This window comes from Dendrobates tinctorius, unplaced genomic scaffold, assembly GCF_039654945.1.
Source record: "Dendrobates tinctorius isolate UK_male_01 unplaced genomic scaffold, ASM3965494v1 ptg000384l, whole genome shotgun sequence".
Classification (NCBI taxonomy): Eukaryota; Metazoa; Chordata; class Amphibia; order Anura; family Dendrobatidae; genus Dendrobates; species Dendrobates tinctorius.
This window is the reverse complement of record NW_027362050.1, coordinates 1471822-1497448: the sequence shown is the minus strand read 5'-3', so window position 1 is coordinate 1497448 and position 25627 is coordinate 1471822. Positions and strand designations below refer to the sequence as shown.

The 25627-nt window shown below is 42.8% G+C and overlaps 1 protein-coding gene and 2 non-coding genes across 3 annotated transcripts in view; 1 reads left to right on the top strand and 2 right to left on the bottom strand.

The window, feature by feature from the left end:
* LOC141076024 (BBSome complex member BBS1-like) overlaps positions 1–25164 on the bottom strand; it is a 59683-nt gene extending 34519 nt beyond the window's left edge. The window contains exons 1-8 of the mRNA XM_073563280.1: positions 25054–25164; positions 22702–22772; positions 18759–18793; positions 18405–18677; positions 11957–12003; positions 9830–9868; positions 9662–9734; positions 4758–4889 (exon numbers count right to left, since the gene is read on the bottom strand). Of these exons, the coding sequence (XP_073419381.1) occupies positions 4758–4889; positions 9662–9734; positions 9830–9868; positions 11957–12003; positions 18405–18677; positions 18759–18793; positions 22702–22772; positions 25054–25151 (768 nt within the window). The 5' untranslated portion in view covers positions 25152–25164. The remainder of the gene's footprint in view (positions 1–4757; positions 4890–9661; positions 9735–9829; positions 9869–11956; positions 12004–18404; positions 18678–18758; positions 18794–22701; positions 22773–25053) is intronic.
* Positions 5124–5195, bottom strand: TRNAQ-CUG (transfer RNA glutamine (anticodon CUG)). Its single transcript has one exon. It is a non-coding gene; the product is annotated as a tRNA-Gln (tRNA).
* On the top strand, positions 7585–7656 carry TRNAQ-CUG (transfer RNA glutamine (anticodon CUG)). Its single transcript has one exon. It is a non-coding gene; the product is annotated as a tRNA-Gln (tRNA).
* Positions 25165–25627: the final 463 nt, after the last annotated feature.

The following is a 25627-nucleotide window of genomic DNA, read 5'->3' as shown; positions in this document are numbered from 1 at the left end:
TTTTTTTTGTTAGGAAGTTATAAGGGTTAAAAGTTGACCAGCGATTTCTAATTTTTACAACACTATTTTTTTCTTACAGACCACATCACATTTGAAGTCACTTTGAGGGGTCTATATGATAGAAAATACCCAAAAGTGACACCATTCTAAAAACTGCACCCCTCAAAGAGCTAAAAACCACATTCAAGAAGTTTATTAACCCTTCAGGTGCTTCACAGGAATTTTTTGAATGTTTAAAAAAAAAAAAATGAACATTTAACTTTTTTAACCCAAAAATTATTTCAGGTCCAATTTTTTTTATTTTAACAAGGGTAACAGGAGAAATTGGACTGCAAAAGTTATTGTGCAATTTCTCCTGAGTACGCTGATACCTGATATGTGGGGAGAGGGGGACTACTGTTTGGGCACATGGCAGAGCTCAGAAGGGAAGCAGCGCCATTTGACTTTTTTGGCTGGAATGGAGATCGGACGCCATGTTGCATTTTGAGAGCCCCTGATGTGCCTAAGCAGCGGAAACCCCACACAAATGACACCGTTTTGGAAACTAGACCCCCCAAGGAACTTATTTAGATGTGTGGTGAGCACTTTGAACCCCCAAGGGCTTCACAGAAGTTTATAACGCCCGGGCGTGGAAAAAAAAAAATCATATTTTTTCCACAAACATAATCTTTTAGTCCCCAATTTTTTTTTATTTTCCCAAGGGTAACAGGAGAATTTGGACCCCAAAAGTTGTTGTGCAATTTGTCCTGAGTACGCTGACACCCTATATGTGGGAGAAAACTACTGTATGGGCACACGTCGGGGCCTGGAAGGGAAGTAGTGACGTTTTGGAATGCAGACTTTGATGGAATGGTCTGCGGGTGTCATGTTGCCTTTGGAGAGCCCCTGATGTACCTAAACTGTGGAAACCCCCCCACAAGTCACCCCATTTTGGAAACTAGACCCTCCAAGGATCTTATATAGATGTGTGGTGAGCACTTTGAACCCCCAAGTGCTTCACAGAAGTTTATAACGTAGAGCCACAAAAATAATCAAATTTGTTTTCCACAAAAATTATATTTTGCCCACAATTTTTTATTTTCCCAAGGGTCTCAAGAGAAATTGGACCCCAAAAGTTGTTGTGCAATTTGTCCTGAGTAGGCTGATACCCCATATGTGGGGGTAAACCACTGTTTGGACGCATGGCAGAGCTTGGAAGGGAAGGAGCACCGTTTAACTTTTTCAACGCAGAATTGGCTGGAATTGTGATCAGACGCCATGTTGCGTTTGGAGAGCACCTGATGTGCCTAAACAGTGAAAACCCCCCAATTCTAACTCCAATCCTAACCCCAATACACCCCTAACCCTAGCCCTAACCCTAATGGGAAAATGGAAATATATACTTTTTTTTGTATTTTATTATTTTGCCTTAACTAAGGGGGTGATAAAGGGGGGCTTGATTTACTATTTTTATAGCGGGTTTTTATGTTTGGCAGCTGTCATGCGCTAAAAGACGCTTTTCATTGTAAAAATAGTTTTTGCATCACCATATTCCTTATTTTGACCCACCGAGTCATGTGAGGTCTTATTTTTTGCGGGACGAGTTGACGTTTTTATTGGTACCATTTTCGGGCACGTGACATTTTTTGATCGCTTTTTATTCCAATTTTTAGGACGCAGAATGAACAAAAACAGCATTTCATGAATTTCTTTTAGGGGATGCGTTTACACCGTACCGCGTGTGGTAAAAATGATAAAGTGGTTTTATTCTTCGGGTCAGTACAATTAGGGTGTGTGCACACGCTGCGGATTGTCCTGTGGATTTGTCAAAAACCGCAGGTAAATACGCAGGTCAAAAGACCTGCGGTTTATCTGCAGTTTTTCTGCGGTTTAGCCTGCGGGGTTCCCCTGCGGTTTGACACCTGCCATGGAGCACGTGCCAAACCCCAGCGGAATCCATACAAAGAATTGACATGTAGCGGTTTTGAGACCGCAGCAAATCCGCGCGGAAAAATCCGCACTGTCTGCACAGCGGTTTTCATTTTGCATTGATTTTAATGGTACTGTACACCGCAGAAGAAACTGCTGCGGATCCGCAGGAACAAAACTGCTGCGGATCTGCAGCAGAATCTGCAGCGTGTGCACTAGGGTGACCGGATCTCATATGGGGGGAAAAAAATGTCAGAATCTTGTTCGTCTGGACCCCACAAAACTATTCCCCTTTCCAGATATTGAGAGAGCCAAAATTTGAGCTCGATCAAACGACGTTAACCCGTGCCGCTCGTCGCTCAAAGTTTGAAAAAATCCAAATTGAGGTATTTTAAGATTTAGGTATTTTGCATAGTCTGTTAGACTATAAAGAATGTGACAACAACATTGCAGAAATAGCCCTGACCAAATTTTCGAACCATTTGTGGTATTTGAATGCAGAGTTGGTGGGATTATCGTTTTTTGATCCCACCATTACAGACAATGAAAAGTTGTTAATGGCTAATAAATTGCTCAGTAGCACAGATGAACCATCAGAGCACGCTAACCTACATGAGTTGATAATTTTACATAGTTATCTTATCTATTCTAGAGCTTTTGTTAAAGTAGTTTTTGAAACGTCAGAATATAATGCTCGGCATTTGCTTACAACTTGCAGGACATATTGCTTTTGTTCTTCATCTTTTGTCAGAAGGTCGTTAAAGTCGGTTACTTCCTACCTCTTTTAATTTTTCTTTCGTAACTTTTGGATTTACAACCCTAGCGTGCTCTGATGGTTAACGTCGTTTGATCGAGCTCAAATTTTGGCTATCTCAATATCTGGAAAGGGGAATCGTTTTGTGGGGTCCAGACGGACAAAATTCCGACATCGATTTTTTGCGTTCACCCTAGAGTGCACTCATCCTTACAGCGATAACTCATTTATGTTCTGTTTTTATGTTTTGTCGGTTTTATGCAATGAAAACAATTTTATATAAAAAATAATTCTTTTTGCATCACTTTATTCTGCGAGCTATAACCTTTTTATTTTTTCACTGATGACGCTGTATCGTGGCTCGTTTTTTGCGGGACAAGATGACGTTTTCAGCGGTACCATGGTTATTTATATTTGTCTTTTTGATTGCGTGTTATTGCACTTTTTGTTCGGCCGTATGATGATAAAGCACTGTTTTGTTTTTTATTTTTATTAAGGGGTTAACTAGCAGGTCACTTTTATAGGGCGGGTCGTTACGGACGCGGCGATGCTAAATATGTGTACTTTTATTGTTTGGGTTTTTTTTATTTCCAAAAAATGAATTTATTAGGGAATTTTTTTTTTTATTTAGTGATTTTTTTTATAAATTATTTTTACACTTATTTTTTTTTTTTTTTCACTTTATTTTATTGTCCCAGGGGGGACATTACTGTAATGTGTCAGATTGCCGATCTGACTTTGCTGTGCAGTGTCAGATCAGTGTCAGCTCTCTGCAGGCCCCCGTGGCCATATTGGATCACATCGCACTGTTCCGAGGGTCCAGGGAAGCAGCAAGAGAACCCCCTCGCTGCACGTTTCTTCCCTGATCCCCCGGTACTCTGCGATCATGTTTGATCGCAGTGTGCCAGGGGTTAACGTGCCGGGGGCGGTCCGTGACCGCCCCTGACGCATAGTGCCGGGTGTCAGCTGTGATAATCAGCCGACACATCGCTGTCGACACAGCAATCGGTTGGGGTAGCTGCAGGGGAACCGTTTCTTCATTTGTCTCTTAACAGGAGCTTTGTCTGGTCAGAGATATTCTTCAACTATATTATTGATCTTATTAACAAAGAAGTAAGAAAACTAATGGGGAGGCGCATAAGCACCTCGACGCGCGTTTCGACATTCAGCTTCGTCGGGAGGTGTCAGGAATTTATTGGTTTTACTTGATCTATTATATACATAATTCCTGAGAGGCTTGCTGTTTTAGCAGAATTTCTTGCCATGTAGATTGCAGTTTGATAATCCTAGAGCTATTATACCTAATTAGTTGAGAATTTTTGTTGGTTATTATAATATTGATCTTGTAACTCTAGCCCTGTAGACATCCTGATGAATGTACGGTTTATGACTGCGCAGAGGTCAGTCTTAGGCTACGGCTACACTATTACTATTTAGTCAGTATTTGTAAGCCAAAACCCGGAGTGGGTCAAACATGCAGAATTGGTGCACTTGTTTCTATTATACCTTGTAGAGGACAAGGTATAATAGAAATAGATTGTTCCTCACCTGGTTTTGGCTTACAAATGCTGAGAAAAAACACTGAACAAATACTGATAGTGTGGCCGTAGCCTTAAAAGGGAACCAATCGCTCAATTCATGCTGCCCAAACCACAGACAACATGAATCAATGCCTGTCTGCATGGTTGCAACCAGGTACATTTTTCTCCAAAACGCTGTGACATTTCAGGGAAAGAAAAAAATTAGAAAGAAAAATCAGTCGGGTACTATACGGGGACATTTGACTAGCTCTCTGCAGCACTCTAGGTCTCTCCCTATGTACATACACAGTAGAGACTTGTCGATCAACTAAATTGGTGCAACCAGGTTCTGTGTCATGCTGCCATTGATTTTTGCAGCATGAATTAAATAACAGGTTCCCTTTAATCATCCTCCCTAGAGATCAGAGTGTGACGAATTGATACACACATCGTTTTCTCACTGACATCTATTTTAAATTAGCAAACAATTGGGTAGTTTGTAAAAATCAAAGTCACAAAATCAATCTAGATTAAAAAAAAAACAAAAAACAAAAAAAACCACATAAGAGGCTCACCCGGGTCAATATAGTAAATGCCTCTGGATCCAGTATAAATATTTCTCCACTCTCTGTACCTATGACGAGGCAGCACACAGCGTCTTCATCTGCCATGTTCTTCTTCAGGGTCCCCATACAGGTGATCACAGTCTAAACACAGGTTAGAAAAAGATACAATACAATATCTTACAGACCTATAGGAAATTTACAGTAAAACAAAGTTCTTAGTATTGCGACATCCTGCTGTTATTCTCTCTCTGCTGGCGAGCACAGCATCAGTCTCAACAGGTTCATTCTAATCTGCCGGTTTGGAACCCATTTAATAATGGATTTGGTGTGTTTGTAAAATAGATGGAAAGTTAAAAAAAAAAAATAATAATAATAAGGTCCCACCGAGATTTGAACTCGGATCGCTGGATTCAGAGTCCAGAGTGCTAACCATTACACCATGGAACCTTACATACCTGAAAAGCGCCGACACTGCTTTCTGTGACGCTTATGTAGCAAAATGACCTCTGCCAGAATTACTTTTATTACTAAGTTCCTTGAAGCAACCAGAATTAACGATAAATATAGTAAGCGTGGAAAATGGAAATTGTCTCAGAAGACAGCAGAAAAAAAAAAGAATTACACCTCCCCATCAGGGAATTGAGACCCGGTCTCCCACCTGACACTATACTAACAAGGATTGGCTTACGGGGTTTTTAGATCAAAAATCCAGAGAAAAAAACTAGATATGAATAAAAGGTGAGAAATAATCTTTTATTTTTATATAGCATGAACATATTCCGCACCTCTTTACAGTTTGCACATATTATCACCACTGTCCCCGATGGGGCTCACAATCTAAATTCCCTATCAGTATGTCTTTGGTGAAGGGGTGAACCCAGCCTTTGTACAAAATCTGATTTCAAATTTATATCAGACTATAGAATGCGATATAAGGAATGGTCATGGATCTCTGGACTTAATTCATCAGCCTTATACATGCCCAAGAGTCTGAGGAGTTCGGGTTTGTGGACCCCTGGCCAGTTTGTACTGGCTCATGCACACAATGAATTTCCTCTGAGTGCTATGGTTTTCACGGATAGCACAAAGGACCTATGATATTTTATGGGACTGTGCACATGTCCAATTTTTTTTCCTTTAACCCAGTGGTTCCAAGGAAAACAACAGTTAAAAAAAAAAATTTTAAAAAAAAAAAAAAAAAAAATCGGAGACAAATCCGATTTTGATCCAAGTGTCAGTTCAAAATCCTCAATGCAAGTCTGAGTCTGTGAAAAAAAAAAAAAAAAAAATCAGACTGCTTTTAGATAACATCTGAGTTGGGTCTGATTGTCACAATGGAGAAAGTTTTTTTTTTTGTTTTTTTTTTACACTCCACGTCTGACAGAAACTAATGCCACTTTGATCGGTCTTATTAGAGTAATAGGACCATTTTTCTCGGATGCGGAGAAAATAGTCTTTTGACCCAACCCTAGATGTGATGGGAATTCGTGGTTACATAGGCAAACTGAAAAATTGTCTATGTTGCTAATAACAAATCCATCTCATTTCTAGTAAGGTTTCATGTATGGAGTGTCCTGTGTCACCAGCAGAACGTTGTTCAAATAGCTAATCCTCATTAGTATAGTGGTAAGTATCCCCGCCTGTCACGCGGGAGACCGGGGTTCGATTCCCCGACGGGGAGGCACACTGTTTTGTTTCTTCCTCCACTACCGACATGTGACTAGTATTTCATGACACTCCTCAGCAGGCCACCAAGTTTCTAGCAGATTGGCGTCTCTCCAATAAATGAGGCAGGGCAGGCACCCGACGATAGATGTTCTTACGGGCAATTTAAGTGATCAGATCACCTTGCAGAATGAACGTTTTGCTTGTTGGTCAGATAATAATAATAATAATAATCTTTATTTATATAGCGCGAACATATTCCGCAGCGCTTTACAGTTTAACAGTTTCAAAACACAAGTCATAAGTAACAACGCTAACAATACAATAATTAAAGCAAAATAAGACGAAATAAGACGACCCTGCTCGTGAGAGCGTACAATCTACAATGAGGTGAGGGAGATACAGAGTACAGGTGTGTATTTACAATGGTGTATTTACAATGAAGGTCCAGCCATCTTGCAGGAGTGAAGGATGGATGGAGATAGTGAATGGGCTACGCACGCACACTTACACAGAGAATGACTTTGATTAGTGAATGTGATAGGCCGCTCTGAACAGGTGTGTTTTGAGGGAGAGCCTAAAACTATGCAAATTGTGGATAGTCCTGATTTCTTGGGGTAGAGCATTCCAGAGGATAGGAGCAGCACGGGAGAAGTCTTGGAGTCGGGAGTGGGAGGTACGGATTAGTGCAGAGGTTAGTCGAAAGTCGTTTGCAGAGCGCAGCGATCGGCTAGGCCGATAGACAGAAATGAGAGAAGAGATGTAAGGGGGTGCCGCACTGTGGAGAGCTTTGTGGGTGAGAACAAGTACTTTGAATTGGATCCTATAATGAATGGGCAGCCAATGTAAGGACTGGCGAAGAGCGGACGCGTCCGAGTACCGATTACCCAGATGGACGATCCTGGCTGCTGCATTGAGTATGGACTGGAGAGGGGATAGTCGAGTGACGGGGTTGATCAGCATCTTATTTGTAGGAACACCTGTTTGCGATAATCGTTCAGTATGAATGGATGTCATAAAACAACCAAAATGTAAAAACACATTGGACAAGAATGGAAGAGGATAGGGTGTGGTAACTAAAGAAGTTATAACTCAAAGATTAGTGATTCACATGCAGTAGTGTCTACTTTTTTTACCCAATGTGGAAACACCAGATGAACTGGCAACATAAGGTTCCATGGTGTAATGGTTAGCACTCTGGACTCTGAATCCAGCAATCTGAGTTCAAATCTCGGTGGGACCTGAAGGTTTTCATTTTCTTAATTTTTAATTGCAAATTTGAACACATATAGCTCTGCCTAAAATTAAGAGACCACTTTCAAATGTTCAGTTTGTCTGATTTTTCTCTTTATAGGTAAATATTGAATAAAATTTAAATTGTTCTTTTAGTCTACAAACTTCAGACAAAATGTCTCCAAATTTCCAAGGAATAAATTTTGTATTTTTTTCTGATAAAGAAAAATAGTCACAATTTAAAAAAAACAAAACAGTGCTTTCAGACATCAAATAATGCAAAGAAAACAAGTTCATAATAATTTAGAAACAGCAATACTAACGTTTTAACTCAGGAAGAGTTCAGAAATCAATATTTCGTGGAATAACCATGATTTTTAATCACAACTTTCATGCGTCTTGGCATGCTTGCCACCAGTCTGTCACACTGCATCTGGCACAAAAATGTAAGCAGTTCTTTGTTTGATGGCTTGTGACTATCCATCTTCCTCTTGATTACATTCCAGAGGTTTTCAATGGGGTTCAGGTCTGGAGATTGGGCTGGCCATGACAGGGATTTGATGTGGTGGTCTCTTAATTTTTGCCAGAGCTGTAGATTACTATGTGATTTCTATATCTTTATGTCGCTTAATCAAATTCATCCAGCAGAATGACACTTTTGAAAGTACAAACTGTTTCAAACAGGTCTTTCAATTATACAAGTAGACAACATAAATGAGCAATTACTAAAAGAAATCCTGCTGGGAGACATACGGTCTAAAAAAATTCCTTTAGTATACATTAAAATGTGAAACCTTCTCACGCTTTACATCTAGGCTGAACAGGTAAGATTCTATCTGATAGGTCTTTTTTAAAACAAAACAGTATTTTATATACAGTATATAGGAGGGAGAAAAATATATTTAACATAACAAAAACAAAAAATACACTTGCAAAAAAATAAAAGCTCACTGCTATAACAAGAAAATACTCATCAGGGGGGAGGGATACTGTCATCTGTAACAAGGATTATCAAATTACACCAGTCTTATCGTGTCTAAATAGATTTGCGCAAAAAGACTCGCTGCACACCAGAGGCCACATCGGTAGTCTGTAGCCTCCAAAAACCGAGTCTCAATCGTTGCTACTTGCTTCACATCAGGAGCCAAGCAGAGCTGCAAACTACAGGGTGGGCCATTTATATGGATACACCTAAATTAAATGGGAGTGGTTGGTGATATCAACTTCCTGTTTGTGGTACATTAGTATATGGTAGGGGGGGGGAAACTTTTCAAGTTGGGTGGTGACCATTTTGAAGTAGGCCCACCCAGGTGTATCCATACAAATGGCCAACCCTGCATAAATCTACTGATACCTGTGAGCAGTGTTGGACTGAAGTGCCAAGGGCCCACCAGTAACATTGACTGGGGGTCCCACTTTTCGCACGCATACAAATATTACACAACCCTGGTTCACATATGTTTGTATATCTCTATATAATAATAAAATGGGTAGTATGGTTTATGAATGATGGGATGTTGCTTTTTTCCTGTACAGAGTAAATCATGTGAATTATGACAAGTACTGCCCATACAGTGGGGTTGGAGGTTCAGATCTGCACAGGGGCCCAACGGAGGATTCCCCTGTTCCCCTACGGGCCAGTCCAAGCCTGCCTGTGAGACTGTTTGCCCTGTTAGGTATTTTCCTATTCATTAGAACCTTCTGATGCGGTAGTGAGTGAAGCCAGAATACGGTCCCTATAAACAAAGCAAATATTGGTAGAACTCTTTCAATTTTGGTAGGACTGGCTAATCTGTTCCAACTCTTCCCTAACAATACTTAGTGTCAGCACGTACTCACTGAAGTTCCTTTGCCCTTTCGAATGTCAGAACCCATGCAAGAGCAATATGTTGCTCCTATCCTCTCAAAATTGTACGCGATTGAGAGCTTGGCAAGTGGAGAATATCTAAGGATCGCGCAATACCTTTGACTTGTAGAAGGATTTTCTATCTAGTTACTCTAAGCCTAATTGTTACCTGTCGTTTCAAAGGCATCAGTTTATATGTGTTCACAAAAGCCTCCATCTCCTGTGGATCCAGCATAAGGAACCTGTGAGGACAGTGAGACAGAAGTATTCAGTAGTAGAGAGTTAAGAAAAGCGAAGAGGGATAAAGTTTTACCAGTACATACCAGATTATACATACCGAAGTGATCTGACTGACAGAGGAACCTCTGCTTTATCTCTGTAAGGAGGAAAACAATACTGTAAAAACTAAGTATGTATTAAATCCATACAACTGCCAACATTTTCATACAACACCAGAATAAGCAATCTCCCTTTCAACAGCTATGGGACGTAATATGCTGTCTTTGTGACCAAAGTTGTACATGTCCAGGCATTAGTGACATACACTGTAATGTACAAAAGTACAGTGACGCCTACAGGAGCTTTTCAGTTCTACATCCATAGATATATCAAGTTGGCCCCTTTGCACATATAAAATCCTTCAATATTCTGGGAAGGTTTTCTACAAGATTTTGTAGAGGTCTCTGGGAATCTTTGCTCCCTCATCCAGAAGAGCATTTGTGATGTTGGGAAGATGACTGGGTTTCTCCAATCTATGGTCTCAAGTACTGGATGGGGATAAGGTCCGGGCTCTGTGCGGCCAGTCATGTTCTTTCACATCAAAAATTCCCAACCACGTCTTTATAGACCTTGTGCACTGGGGACTCCCACAAATTTGGAAGCGACAAATGTCCAAAATGTCTTTTTGCTTCATCAGAACTAAGAGGTCAAGTCTGACCCCTAAATACAAACCTATAACACTATCACTCCTCCACAATGCAGTCAGGTTGTAATGTTCTCCTGGCATTTACTAAACCCAGACTCGTCCACTAGACGCCAGATAGAGAAGTGCAATTCATGAAACTTTTGATTTATGCTCAGTAGGTTGAAACGACAAAGACCAATAAATATAAAACATATTGCTACTTCTATTACTCTAATCTATGATGCAATTTATATGACAATTTAGAAACATTTGATCTACCGTATTTACTTGTGCATAAGCCGACCCGTGTATAAGCCGACCCCCCTAATTTTGCCACAAAAAACTGGGAAAACTTATTGACTCTCATATAAGCCTAGGGTTAATGGTGGTCCAAGAAGATGCTCCATAGATAAAAACCCCCCATATGCTGCTGCACAAGGGTTAATGCTGGCCCAAGAAGATGCTCCTAAATACCCCCCATATGCTGCTGCACAAGGGTTAATACTGCCTCATAAAATGCTCCATAAATACCCCCCATAATATGCTGCTGCACAAGGGTTAATGCTGCTCCATAAGATGCTCCATAAATACCCCCCATAATATGCTGCTGCACAAGGGTTAATGCTGCCCCATAAGATGCTCCATAAATACCCCCATAATATACTGCTGCACAAGGGTTAATACTGCCCCATTAGATGCTCCATAAATACCCCACCCCATTAATATACTGCTGCACAAGGGTTAACGCTGCCCCATAAGATGCTCCATAAATACCCCCCATATGCTGCTGCACAAGGGTTAATGCTGCTCCATAAATACCCCCCATAATATACTGCTGCACAAGGGTTAATGCTGCCCCATAAGATGCTCCATAAAAACCCCTTATTTGCTGCTGCCGTTGTGATAAAAAAATGACATACTGACATCTCCATCGCTGGGGGCTAGGTGCCGGTGTCCTGAGCCCCCGACACCGGCGATATTTACAGGTCCCTGTTCCATCACCGTGTCTCTCGGATATCTGCAGTGACAGCAGAGGGCGCACACTGACTACGTCAACGCGCCCTCTGCCGTCACAGCAGGAGGACCCAGAGACACAGCGGTGCATGGCAATGGAACCAGTACAGTGAATATCACTCTGCCCCCGTCATACTCACCCCCTCCTGGCGCACGATCTTCTCTGCAGTGGCAGCCCCTGCTTCTCCCTCTGTCATCTGCTTCCTGCATTCAGCTGGTCACGTGGTACCGCTCATTAAACTCATAAATATGTGCATATTCATGAGTTTAATGAGCGGTACCACGTGACCGCTGAACGCAGGAAGCAGACGGCAGAGGGAGAAGCAGGGGCTGCAGAGACGTGCCAGGAGGGGGTGAGTATGGTCTCCCCCTCCCCGGTATATGACTTGCGTATAAGCTGAGAGGGGGACTTTCAGCCCAAAAAAATGGGCTGAAAATCTCGGTTTATGCACGAGTATATACGGTAATTTACACTTTCAACATACAGCACACAGTCCTCGTTATACCAGTGCTACTTGAATAACATAGAAAGACATTTTTTCCTACCTTATTCCATCCAACATCTCTTTTAACGTCATCGGGTCAATTTTGTCCTGTGATATATGGTAAAATATATTTTTAAATAACAACTGTTTCATAAAGGGTTTGTAAACTGAGTTTCTGTTTCATCTCTTTCCTTCAATGTAACCTTGTTTGGCAAGCAAGCCTACTGTCTCAGGTTGTATTACTGCGCCCTCAGGCTTACATGTCGTCCTACTGAGTTCATACACGCATCCTGCAGTATGAAAGCAAACCAAAAACCGTTGCCATGTTCCGTCGGACACTGTAGTACAAAACTATTCAGACCCAAGAAACACTTCTTCTAGGGGAGAGCATTTCAGTAATAATGCGAGTGCTTTGGATCAAGTTCTGTGACACGAATCCTTAAAATGGTATTTTCAAGTTTGGAAGTTATTCCTATCCATCAAATAGTGATCCCCATCACTTGGGACCTCACCAAAACTGGAAGAGCCCTGTGTGAATGGAGCGGTGGTTGATCAAGAGCACGGCTGCTCCTTTCATTCTTATGGGAGTTTGCAAAGACCAGCTGTGCGCCGCGCTCTGCAATCTCTTTCAGTACCACTAAGAATGAATGCGGCAGTGCGAATGATCGACCTCTGCACCATTCACAAGTGGGCTCTTCAGAGCCCCAGTTCTCAGGATCAGTGGGGGATCCAGTGGTCGCACCTCCCTGCAATCAGAAAGTTATCCCCTATGCCATGGATAACTTACAAACTTGAGATTAACCCTTTAAAATGTGGTTAACTTTTCCTTTACAAACATGGAACACCAAGGCAGTGACAGGCAAGGTGGCTGGTTCAACTTGACAGCCCCCTTCACAAACATAGCAATGGTCATGCTTCGACACAGGAAACCCACTCCTCAGTCAAACACGAGCTGGAAACTGAGCAGCTGGGATATGCGCCTGGTGCAATTATCTGTAGATCAGGGCACTACCATTAAAGCATAGCAGTAAATCGAATATCTTGCTATTTTCCACTTAAATATGTTTATTCAGCTTCTAAACTATGTTAAAGCCCGCTCTACTATTCTTAAAGTTTCACATAGGTCCCCATTGGAGCACTGGAGCCTGTGAACAAAGTATGCTGCTATATACTGTAACTACACGGTGACGTACATCAAAATTATAAGTCAGAAAATCTTCCCTCTGATACACGCTGCATATACATTTCACAGAATATACCTAGAGCCGTGCTTGACTAGCAGGTCCTTAATAAATATTAATATTGTTATAGCTCCTTTATCAGTCCAATGCTAACATAAAGGGATGCAGACTTGGAGTTGTGGTGTTAAAGGAGTTCTTCCATCATTTTAGGGCATATTCATAATCGGAACGAGAATCTTCAGATCCCATTCCGAATGGTGCCATGGCCTCTAAGAATGGAGAATGTGAGTAATGTCATAAATGTCTGCAAGGAGACAACCCTCTTAACCCCTTCATGACCCAGCCTATTTTGACCTTAATGACCAGGCCATTTTTTGCAATTCTGACCAATGTCCCTTTATGAGGTAATAACTCAGGAACGCTTCAACGGATCCTAGCGATTCTGAGACTGATTTTTCGTGACATATTGGGCTTCATGCTAGGGGTAAATTTAGGTAGATAATTTTTGCGTTTATTTGTGAAAAAGTCAGAAATTTGGCGAAAATTTCGCAATTTTCAAATTTCGAATTTTTGTTCTGTCAAACCAGAGAGTTATGTGACACAAAATAGTTACTAAATAACATTTCCCACATGTCTGCTTTACATCAGCACAATTTTGGAAACAAACTTTTTTTTGTTAGGAAGTTATAAGGGTTAAAAGTTGACCAGCAATTTCATTTTTACAACAAAATTTACAAAAACCTTTTTTTTTTTTTTTTTTTTTAGGGACCACCTCACATTTGAAGTCACTTTGAGGGGTCTATATGGCAGAAAATACCCAAAAGTGACATCACTGTAAAAACTGCACCCCTCAAGCTACTCAAAACTACATTCAAGAAGATTATTAACCCTTCAGGTGCTTCACGGAAACTAAAAGCAACATGGAAGGGAAAAATGGACATTTTAATTTTTCCAAAAAAAATTTATTTTAGCATCAATTTTTTCATTTTCACATGGGCATCAGGATAAAATGGATACTAAAATTTGTTGGGCAATTTCTCCTGAGTACACCGATACCTCATATGTGGTCATAAACCACTGTTTGGGTGCACAGCAGGGCTCAGAAGGAAGGAGCGCCATTTGACTTTTTGAATGGAAAATATGCTGGAAAATTTAGCGGTTGCCATGTCGCGTTTGGAGAGCCCCAGTGTGCCTAAACAGAGAAAAAACCCCACAAGTGACCCCATTTTGGAAACTAGACCCCCCCCCAAGGAACTTATCTAGATGCATAGTGATCACTTTGAACCCCCAGATGCTTCACAAATTGATCCATAAAAAAAAGTACTTTTTTTTTTTTTCACCAAAATTTTATTTTAGACTCAGTGTTTTCATTTTCACATGGGCAACAGGATAAAATGGATGCTAAAGTTTGTTGGGCAACTTCTCTTGAGTACACCAATACCTCATCTGTGGTCATAAACCACTGTTTGGGCGCACGGCAGAGTCTGGAAGGGAAGGAGCGTCATTTGACTTTTTGAATGGAAAATTAGCTCCAATCGTTATCGGACACCATGTCGCGTTTGGAGAGCCTCTGATGTGCCTAAACAGAGAAAAACCCCCACAAGTAACACCATTTTGGAAACTAGACCCCTTAAGGAACTTATCTAGATGTGTAGTAAGCACTTTGAACCCTCAAGTGCTTCACAAAAGTTTATAACGCAGAGCAGTGAAAATAAAAAATCATTTTTTTTCCTGAAAAATGATTTTTTAGCACGCTATTTTTTATTTTCACATGGCTAATAGGAAAAACTGAACCACAAAAGTTGTTGTCCAGTTTGTCCTGAGTACGCTGGTACCCCATATGTGGGGGGGGGGGGAACCACTGTTTGGGCGCATGGCAGGGCTCGGAAGGGAAGGAGCGACATTTGACTTTTTGAAATGAAAATTAGCTCCAATCGTTAGCGGACACCATGTCGTGTTTGGAGAGCCCCTGTGTGCCTAAACTTTGGAGCTCCCCCACAAATGACCCCATTTTGGAAACTAGACCCCCTAAGGAACTTATCTAGATGCATAGTGAGCACTTTGAACCCCCAGGTGCTTCACAGAAGTTTATAACGCAGAGCCGTGAAAATAAAAAATATTTTTTTCCCCTCAAAAAAATGATTTTTAGCCCGCAATTTTTTTTTTTCACAAGGGTAACAGGAGAAATTGGACCCCAAAAGTTGATGACCAGTTTGTCCTGAGTACACTGGTACCCCATATGTGGGGGGGGAACCACTGTTTGAGCACACGTCGGGGCTTGGAAGGGAAGTAGTGACGTTTTGAAATGCTGACTTGATGGAATGGTCTGCGGGCGTCATGTTACATTTGCAGAGTCCCTGATGTACCTAAACTGTGGAAACCAGGGCTGTGGAGTCGGAGTCGGAGCCGTGGAGTCGGAGCTCATTTTGGTGGAGTCGGAGTCGGAGTTGGAGTCGGTATAAAATGGACCGACTCCGACTCCTAAAATATATAATAAATTGGGCACAGTAGTTCAATGCAGGATGTGCTGAATATTTTTTCATAGGAGTTTGGGAAAGTTATGAAATGTCCTATAAATGGCTGTTCTATTCCTGATCTAAGGCTACATTCACACACAGCGTTTTTCCTGTGTTTTTTGAGGATACGTTTTTCAGCTGCAAAAGTTGATCATCTTTTTAAAAAACTGCATCACCTGAAAGGTTTTAGAGCTCATAGATAATGTTTTCAATAGCAAAAACAGATTAGAAATCTGCTCTATCTATCCATATCTGTCTATCCATATCGTATCTGTACCAAAAAGAATGAAAACCGGGTAGTACACCAATATATATTCTGTTCTATCTAAATATCTTGATTATTGGATCATAAAAATGATTAAATGTCTGAGGTTCACATTGTACTACAATAAATTTTTCACTTAAATATAAGCAATATGTGTGGGAGTCGGAGTCGGAGTCGTGGAGTCGGAGTCGGAGTTGGAGTCGGTGTAAGGGAAATTGAGGAGTCGGAGTCGCAGGTTTGGCTTACCGACTCCACAGCCCTGGTGGAAACCCCACACAAGTGACCCCATTTTGGAAACTAGACCTTCCAAGGAACTTATCTAGATGTCTGGTGAGCACTTTGAACCCCCAAGTGCTTCACAGAAGTTTATAACACAGCGACGTGAAAATAAAAATCATTTTTTTCCACAAAAATAATTTTTTAGCCCCCAATTTTTTATTTTCCCAAGGGTAACAGAAGAAATTAGACCCCCATAGTTGTTGTGAAATTTTTCCTGAGTACACTGATACACCATATGTTGGGGTAAACCACTGTTTGAGCACACGTCGGGGCTTGGAAGGGAGGGAGCACCGTTTGACTTTTTGAACGCAAAATTGGCTGGAATCAATGGTGGCATCATGTCGCGTTTGGAGACCCCCTGATGTGCCTAAACAGTGGAAACCCCTCAATTCTAACTCCAACCCTAACCCCAACACACCCTTAACCCCAACACATCCCTAACCGTAACCCTAACCCCAACCATCACCCTAACCCTAACCTTAACCCCAACAAACCCCTAACTATAATCTTAACCCTAATTCCAACCCTAATGGAAAAATAAAAATATTTTATTTTATTATTTGTTTCTAACTATGGGGGTGATAAAGGGGGGATTTATTTACTTTTTTTAATTTGATCACTGTGAGAGTTTATCACAGTGATCAAAATGAATGAATTGAATCTGAAGCCGGCAGATTCGAGCGGGCGCACTACGCATTCGCCCGCCATTTTCCAAGATGGCGATGCCCATGATCCGGGACCGCGGGACACCGGGAGCGACAGCGGCACTCAGAAGGAACCGGGGGGGTAATCAGGAAGCTGGGTGGGTGATCGGAAGCTGGGGGGGGGAGCGGAGGGAAGGCGGGGGGAGCAGATGATGACAGCGGCGGCAGACCGTCGCTGTCATTCAGTGGCGGGGTGGCAGATCGCCGGTGGGGGGGGGTCGGATTGGTGTCTCCAGCCATGCCCGATGCTACTGCAGCATCGGCCATGGCTGGATTGTAATAAATATTACTATCGCTCTGATTGGCTGTTAAAAGTGAAACAGCCAATCAGAGCGATCGTAGCCATGTGGGGGCGAAGCCACGCCCCCTGTGGTGAAGTACAAAGGGTCCTGTCACTGCGGGTCGAGTGACCTTTCAGTGACCCCGGTCACCCGACCCGCAGGAGGGCAATTAATTCATGACGCCACATAGGCGTCACTGGTCGGATTGGCACAGACTTTTATGATGCCTATGTGGCGTCATTGGTCGGGAAGGGGTTAAGTAGGCAATAATAAGTTATTCCAAAACATTTATGTGAACCCCTATCCCAGTGGCCCGTCTCCCAATGATTCAAGAATGAGGCTCTGGAACCTGGGAGTTCTGCAGAATCTTGTTCACCAGTAAGGCTATTTTCACACTAGCGTCGTTACGGGCCCGTCGCATTGCGTCGGGCTGAAGTACCAACGCACGTTGTGAAAGATTTGCACAACGGGGCAGCGGATGCAGTTTTTCAACGCATCCGCTGCCCCATTGTAATGTCCAGGGAGGGGGCGGAGTTTCGGCAGCGCATGCGCGTTCGAAAATGGCGGACACGACGCACAAAAAAATTGTTACATGTAACGTTTTTTGGTGCGTCGCGGCCGCCAAAACACGACGCATCCGTCGCACGATGGATGCGACGTGTGGCCATACGTCGCAATCCGTCGCTAATGCAAGTCTATGGAGAAAAAACGCATCCTGCGGGCAACTTTGCAGGATGCGTTTTTTCTCCAAAACGGCGCATTGCGACGTACATCACACGACGCTAGTGTGAAAATAGCCTAACCAGAGCTCAACACTCCGAATCGCTGGGGGACACCCAAAGATCAGAAAACAATCCTCTATCCTTTGGGATGGTAGTTTGCTTGACTTAAATTTAATGAGCACAGGGGTCTTTACTGCTAACATATCCATGTACAGTAGCAATTATCTCTCTGAAGTTAGTTGGCCAAAGTTGGACACTGAACACCTATCCATTGCATCCTGCCATAAGTGTTGATATTTGACCAAATCTTCCCTCGGATCATTCACGCTGGATATTTAGCAGTGGATTCTACTGATCTAGATGGAGTAAACAGGAAATTTGACCGCCATCATACATCTGCTCTAATCTTTCACATCCATTGTTACCTTGCCAAACAAACGAGTCCCTCATCCCAATGCCACTATTGATATGAGTCTCTGGCTGTGCCAAATGTTTGCTGGGTTACAACCATCTCGTGTGAAGGGGCAACGATTAGTATTTAGGTTTTCCCACATCTCATACCTCTTTAGCTTGGTCCCACACTTCTTTCTCTAGAGGGTTGACCTCCAGTGCCGGCAAAGTGAATTTGAAGTAAGGTCTCAAGTTCTTGTACACATATATGAACGGTCCGGAGGCCACGGCCACAGCGGGCGTCCGTGGTTCATTCTGATCCATTAAGAAGGTTGCAACGCCAGTTGGCATGTCGAGCAACGCGTTCTCAGACATCAGACTTGTGCCCTTATAGACTTTTAGCTTCATGTTATACGGTCCATTGCCGATATCGCCAGCCACCATCTGTATGAAGTGACATGGAATCTGTTCAAATATGTTAGCCAAAATTATGTCACACGTCAAGTAGATCATCTCATAACTTACCTTAAAATCACCGTCCCCATTTAAATCGGCGAGAGCTGAAGGGGGAAAGAAAAATTAATAAAATTATTGGACTTTTATATCAAGAAGGGTTGGCTCATGACAGTGTTCCCGGGAGCTGATGTGGTTACACAGAGCCCAAATCCTGAGCACATACAAGTGTTTGACTCTATACTGTACCGCCATATACCTCCTACATTAGATCAATATGTCCATATCATATTCACACAAAATAAGGCTTGATCTTACTATAGTACTGCAAAGTAAATGAGAAAATATTCTGTGTCCTCTAAAAGATTTATACCTCTTCTGTAATATTAAGCAGCTGCCCTAATCTGCTTCTAATCCCTAGTAATCTATCTAATCCATGTGGAGTGAGAAAAAAAAAAAAAAGATTTCAACCCTTTACAATGTACACATGACCGCCTGATAATAGGTTATGCCATATTATGTTGAGGTGTGGACTGGACAAGACCCCGGGGTATCTGGCACTGAGACATTAGCAGCAGATACTTATAATCTTGCAAGGTGCGGCCATCATGCATCGGATTTGTCTGTCCTGCACATCCAACAAATGATCGATTGGATTGTGATCTGGGGAATCAGAGGACAAGTCTTCATCATGAAATAATTCTCATGCTCTTCAGACCATTCATGAATCTTTTTTTTTTCCGCATGGCAGGGACATGATCCTGCAGCAGGATTACTTAGCCTACAACTGTTTAGGTAGGAGGTACTTGTCTAAGTAACATCTGTTCCATAACCAATGTTCTCCTAGAGCATCACACTGCCTCTGCTGGCTGAAGTTCTTCCATATTGCATCCTTGTACCATCTCTTACACACACGAATCCAGATGTTCACATTATCTAAGAGAAAATGTGATTCATCCGACCAGGTCACTGTGGGTGCATTCAGTAGAGTCATCATGGAAGCTCTGACCGGTCTGTGGCTAGGTTACCCAAGCTGTGATACATCAGGTGTCTTGACACCTTTATATCAGAGCCAGATTTCACTTTTCCGGCAATTTTTGCAACATCTCTTTTTTTGGGATTGGACAAAACGGGATACAGGTTACTCCATATGCATCAATGGGACTATGGACGCCTGTCACCACTTGTCCTTTCTTGGCCCACTTTCTATAGGTGCTAACCACTGAGTCTTTGCTGCTGCTGCCAGTCAGTCATCTCTGAATGGGGCATTCATCTACGCAGGCAGAGCTCACCGACTGGCTGCCACGATCTCGACATGGCGCAGTCAATATCACACAATGGGAGCAGCGGAGAAGACTCACCCCGATGGACTTGCGAAGGCGAGTACAGCTGTTTTTGATACCAAATTGCACCCAGGGATGAACATTAACTAAAAGGGATGTAGGGGGCATAGAGAGTAGAATTTCAATATTTGCAGATGACATTAAACTCTGCAGGGTAATTAATACAGAGGAGGACAATTTTATATTACAGGAGGATTTATGTAAACTAGAAGCTTGGGCTGATAAATGGCAAATGAGCTTTAATGGGGATAAATGTAAGGTCATGCACTTGGGTAGAACGAACAAGTTGTATAATTATGTGCTTAATTGTAAAACACTGGGCAAAACAGTCACTGAAAAAGACCTGGGTGTATGGGTGGACGACAAACTCACATTTAGTGGCCAGAGTCAAGCAGCTGCTGCAAAGGCAAATAAAATAATGGGATTCATTAAAAGAGGCATAGATGCTCATGAGGAGAACATAATTTTACCTCTATATAAGTCACTAGTGCGACCACACTTAGAATACTGTGTACAGTTCTGGTCTCCGGTGTATAAGAAAGACATAGCTGAACTGGAGCGGGTGCAGAGAAGAGCGACCAAGGTTATTAGGGAACTAGGGGGTCTGCAATACCAAGACAGGTTATTACACTTGGGGTTATTTAGTTTGGAGAATCGAAGGCTTAGGGGTGATCTTATTACAATGTATAAATATATGTGGGGACAATACAAAGACCTTTCTAATGATCTTTTTACTCTTAGACCTGTGACGGGGACAAGGGGGCATCCTCTACGTCTGGAGGAAAGAAGGTTTAAGCATACTCACAGACGCGGATTCTTTACTGTAAGAGCAGTGAGACTATGGAACTCTCTGCCATATGATGTTGTAATGAGTGATACACTACTAAAATTTAAGAAGGGACTGGATGCCTTTCTTGAAAAAGTATAATATTACAGGGTATATACACTAGTTTCCTTAATATTGCGTTGATCCAGGGAGCTAGTCTGATTGCCGTATGTGGAGTCGGGAAGGAATTTTTTTCCCCAATGTGAAGCTTACTGTTGCCACATGGGTTTTTTTTTGCCTTCCTCTGGATCAACATGTTAGGGCAAGTTAGGATAGGATATTGGTTGAACTAGATGGACTTAAAGTCTCCCTTCAACCTTAATAACTATGTTACTATGTTACCCCTTTAAAGCTTCTGCGACTCAAGGCAATAATTTTTAACAGGGCATCAAACTGTTAGTAATATGTATAAGTGGTGTCTGCAAATGCTGCAAAGTCACCTTAAGGGTTTGTGCACACTAAGTTTTTGAGGAGTACCATTTTTGGAGCGGGTTCACTTAAAATAAATAAATCCTGATAAATCAATTAGAAAATGCATGAAACACTCTTACTACACATTTCTATTGTTTAATCATTTTGCTGTCCACACGTTCAGCCTTTTGAGCATTTTTTTTTCCACCGCTTTATGTTTTAAAGAACGCCCAGTGGGACAACAGAACGTGGATGTTACTACTTAGTAGTGATGAGCGAGTATACTCATTGCTTGGGTGTCCTCTGAGTATTTTGGCGTGCTCGGAGATTTAGTTTTCGTCGTCTCAGCTGCATGATTTGTGACTGCTGGACAGCCTGAATACATGTGAGGAATGCCTGTTTGTTAGGGAATTCCCACATGTATTCAGCCTGTCTACAAGTCACAAATCATGCAGCTGAGACGAGGAAAACTAAATCTCTGAGCACGCCAAAATACTCGGAGGACACCCGAGCAACGAATAAACTCGCTCATCACTACTTCTTAGAAGTGGATCCTTATCAAATCTGCTCCAAACTAGGCACTGTTCAAGCAAAAGACTAAGAAAACGGCCCAGCAAAAACTTCCAAAATTCTTCAAAACTGTTTCAGGAGACAAACCAGTCCTCCAAAAAAAGGAGCATTTTCTGAAGTGGCTTCCACATGAAAACCCACAATTTTCAGAAAATGTAGATGGATTTTGCTGTGGATGAGCTGTTAAATTGTCGCAAAAAATGTCAACAAATGGGGTTTGTTGCATACTCTACCTAAAATCGATCTGGGAATTCAGCATCAAATCCACAACATAAATTGACGAAACTTAAAATCCGTGCAAAAAGTCATGCGCGATATCTGTCCTGATACTTTGCACAGAATGTGGATGAGATTTGGAAAAACTCAGTAGCTGCAATTCTAATACACTGCGGATACTCTGCCAGAAAATATGCAGTGTCTCTGTACTACCACAGTCCAGTAATTACACCACTGTACAAATCAGCTTACGGTAGGCCTTAGAGGGGTTGTCCGATCCAACACTACAAGTCTGCAGTTACCCTATGTGACTGCAGACTTGTGAATCCTCACATCGTGAACGAGGAGAGGATGGGACGTGATAGCAAGTATGTGATTTGCATACATGCGGTCACATGCCGACTAGACTGTATCTGGCCTCGCTCAATGTAAGTGTATTGAATGAGGCCAGATAAAGTCTAGTCGGAATGTGGCAGGGAGTATGCAGACGTGTGGATTTTCACATCACGTGCACTGCAAACTGTGAGCATTGTCCAACGCCGGCAGCAAGCGGTCATGTGACTACAAGTATGCGATTGGCATACTTCTGGCCACAATAGCCCATATGTTGTGACATTACTACTGCCTCCCTTACAGGAGTCTCACTTACCGATACAGGAGGAGAATGTATTCAGACCTGCAACCGGATCATAATGAGCGTCCAGCCATTTTGAGGACTCCCTAAATAAAGACACAGAAAAATGATAATTAAAACTATTGGAAGGAAAAGAGCTGTGTATAATAGAAATAATCCTCCTAATACTATAGTGGGGGCAACAGAGGTGGTGGTCCTAGCTTGCAGCTATATTCTGTGGATGGGGAACACATCGTGCATTAGGCTAGTTTCACATTAGCGTTTACAGCTGCAGCGTCGGGCTGCGCACGGCCGTAGCTAAGCCCCGCCCCCTGCCGCGCCTATGCCGGTAGCTCCGCCTATGGACGCATGACGCTGCATGTGTCCCCTATCTTTAGCACTGGGGACGCAGGCCGTGCGCAGTATGCGTTTGGCGGCGCATACGTCCTTTTGACGCTGCGCCGACCAGCGCCAAAAGCAACAGGTTGTAATTTGGTGCGCTCAGCGCAGCGTCAAAAGGACGCATGCGCCGCCAAACGCATACTGCGCACGGCCTGCGTCCCCAGTGCTAAAGATAGGGGACGCAGGACGCATGCAGCGTCATGCGTCCGTAGGCGGAGCTACCGGCAGAGACGCGGCAGGGGGCGGGGCTTAGCAGCGGCCGTAAACGCTAATGTGAAACTAGCCTTACACTGCCAGTCCCTTCTGTAATGGACTGTCAATCTCTGCTACCACGGCAGGAAGACTTTGACAATAGGTTTTTGCCACCTAATCTGAGATCAGCGTAATGTAGAGACAGAAATAATGATTCCAGTGATGTGTCACTTACTGGGCTGCTTGCTGTAATTTTGATAAAATCAGTGTTTTATCAGAAGGAAAATATCACTAGAGCACTATTAAAGGGAACCTGTAAACTGGGGTCAGGTCAGTGAGGGATCAGTGACCTGTCAGAAGCCATACACATGAATACCTAATCAGAGCACCACATGAAGACCCCCACAGGCCGCCCCGGAGCACGGGCATATCATTAACTCAAAACTGAGAATAAAGATTAAACAACAACCACAAGACGGATTTCATCAACCAAAGTATCATAGTAATCAGTACAACGGCGCCAACCTGAGTGTGCAGGTTACTGTGCACATTCCTGCTGATAGGTTCCCTTGAAACCTGCTGTCATTGAGTCCTACCTGTTCATGAGCTCAATATGACTGTGCCCCCATCACTGATTGGCAGCTTTCTGCCTATGCGCAGTGTACAAAGAAAGCTGCCAATCAGTGGTGTGGGCAGGGTTACATGGCGCTCAGTACTCAAAGAAGTGGCAGATCTTTAGAGAAAACAGTGATTTTTATCAAAACTTTAGCAAGATCAATAAGTGACACATCACTGGAATCAAGGTCTCTGCCCCTATATCATGCTGCTCTCAGATGGGGAAGCAAAAAAATGACAATATAATGATTTCTGCTTCTAGTGATTATTTCAACCTTACGTTGCAGTCAGGGTGCGCATGTACGGAGCGAGCTCAGAAGCTGATGCCGGCCGTATCATACCATTAGCAATCGGAGCAAGTCGTGTAACCATTTAGATGCCGCTATTGGCATTTAAATGGTCAGCTGCCAGCGAGCATGCACAGGAGCCCAATGTGCTCTCCCTCCATGTAACATGACCGCAGGGCGCCAATTGGCAGAAGATCCCCATCACTGCCATGGTGGTCCCACTATGAAGCCCACCAGCTCGGTGCAAAAAAAAAAGCCCTCACCTAGCAACACTGCTGGAAAACTAAAAACCTAATAAACTGTGAAAGTTGCAACACAAACCAATTTTTTTTTTTTTTTTTAAACTTCTACATTTTACTTTTTCACCACTTAGAAAGAAAACTATCCAAGTTTGGTATCGCCGTCATCGTCCCGACACGGAGAATCACATTTCCAGCTCATTTCTACAATGTGATGAACACAGTAGAAACAAACCCTGCCTAAAGAAAAAAAAATAACAGAACGGTGGGAGAGGGGAGTTTACACCATTTTACCCAATTTTGGTTCCCCCCCATTTTTCAGTACATTTTATGGCAAAATATGTAGCATGACGCAAACCCTCGTATGGATACGATGAGAGAGAAAAAAACAAATAAAAAAAAACAAAAAACGTTATGACTTTAGGAAGAAAGGGCAAAAAAAAAAAATCGTCCAAACATGAAGTGGTTTAAGGCTAGCAGCACTGTTCCTGGCGGTGTGCAGTAGGGAAGGGGTTAATAGTAAGGGTAGAGGAAGGGGTTAAAGCTGCGATTCCCGGGTCTTCAGGGGGGGGGGGGCAGGCCCCCCTGGACGGTTCCCATTCCTACGTGACACAGTGTCGGGTGTCGCCATGACGCACGGAGAGATGCCTCACCCCTCACGGCCGCTGTCTGATGAGGCTGACATGGCGCGCTCCCTCCTCACAGCGCTCCGTTCACACTGTTCAGGGCCGCGCCGCTTCACTGTTGCCATGGCAACTGGCACGTATAGCCTTAACCTTATGTCCCCGCCCACTGCATACTTTGATTGGACGATTATCATGACTTTTTTTTTTCTTTTTTTTCATTCTTGAAACTTTATTGATATAAAGGTTTTTACAAACAAAACCTCACCTATGGATAAAAAAAATGTGTGAATATTGTATTTATTGTGTCTTCTGTTCCTAGGCAACCATCTAACATGAGCAACCCTGTCACAGAGCCGTGGCCCATGAGCCTATCATCAAGTAGTCCCACGTTAGCCGCAGCTGGCCTCTAGGACAATAAACACAATGGCGCGTGTGCCCAACCCTGCCGTAGGCGGACGGGCCGTTCCCACTGATCAATAGGCTCCTATTAGAGAGAACACAAATCGTTTTGCAGGCCCCCGATCCCATGTCCGCCAGACGGACCCCCTTTCTACCTGCTGTAATTCGCGACACCTTTTCTAATTTCTAGGCCAAGGTCCTT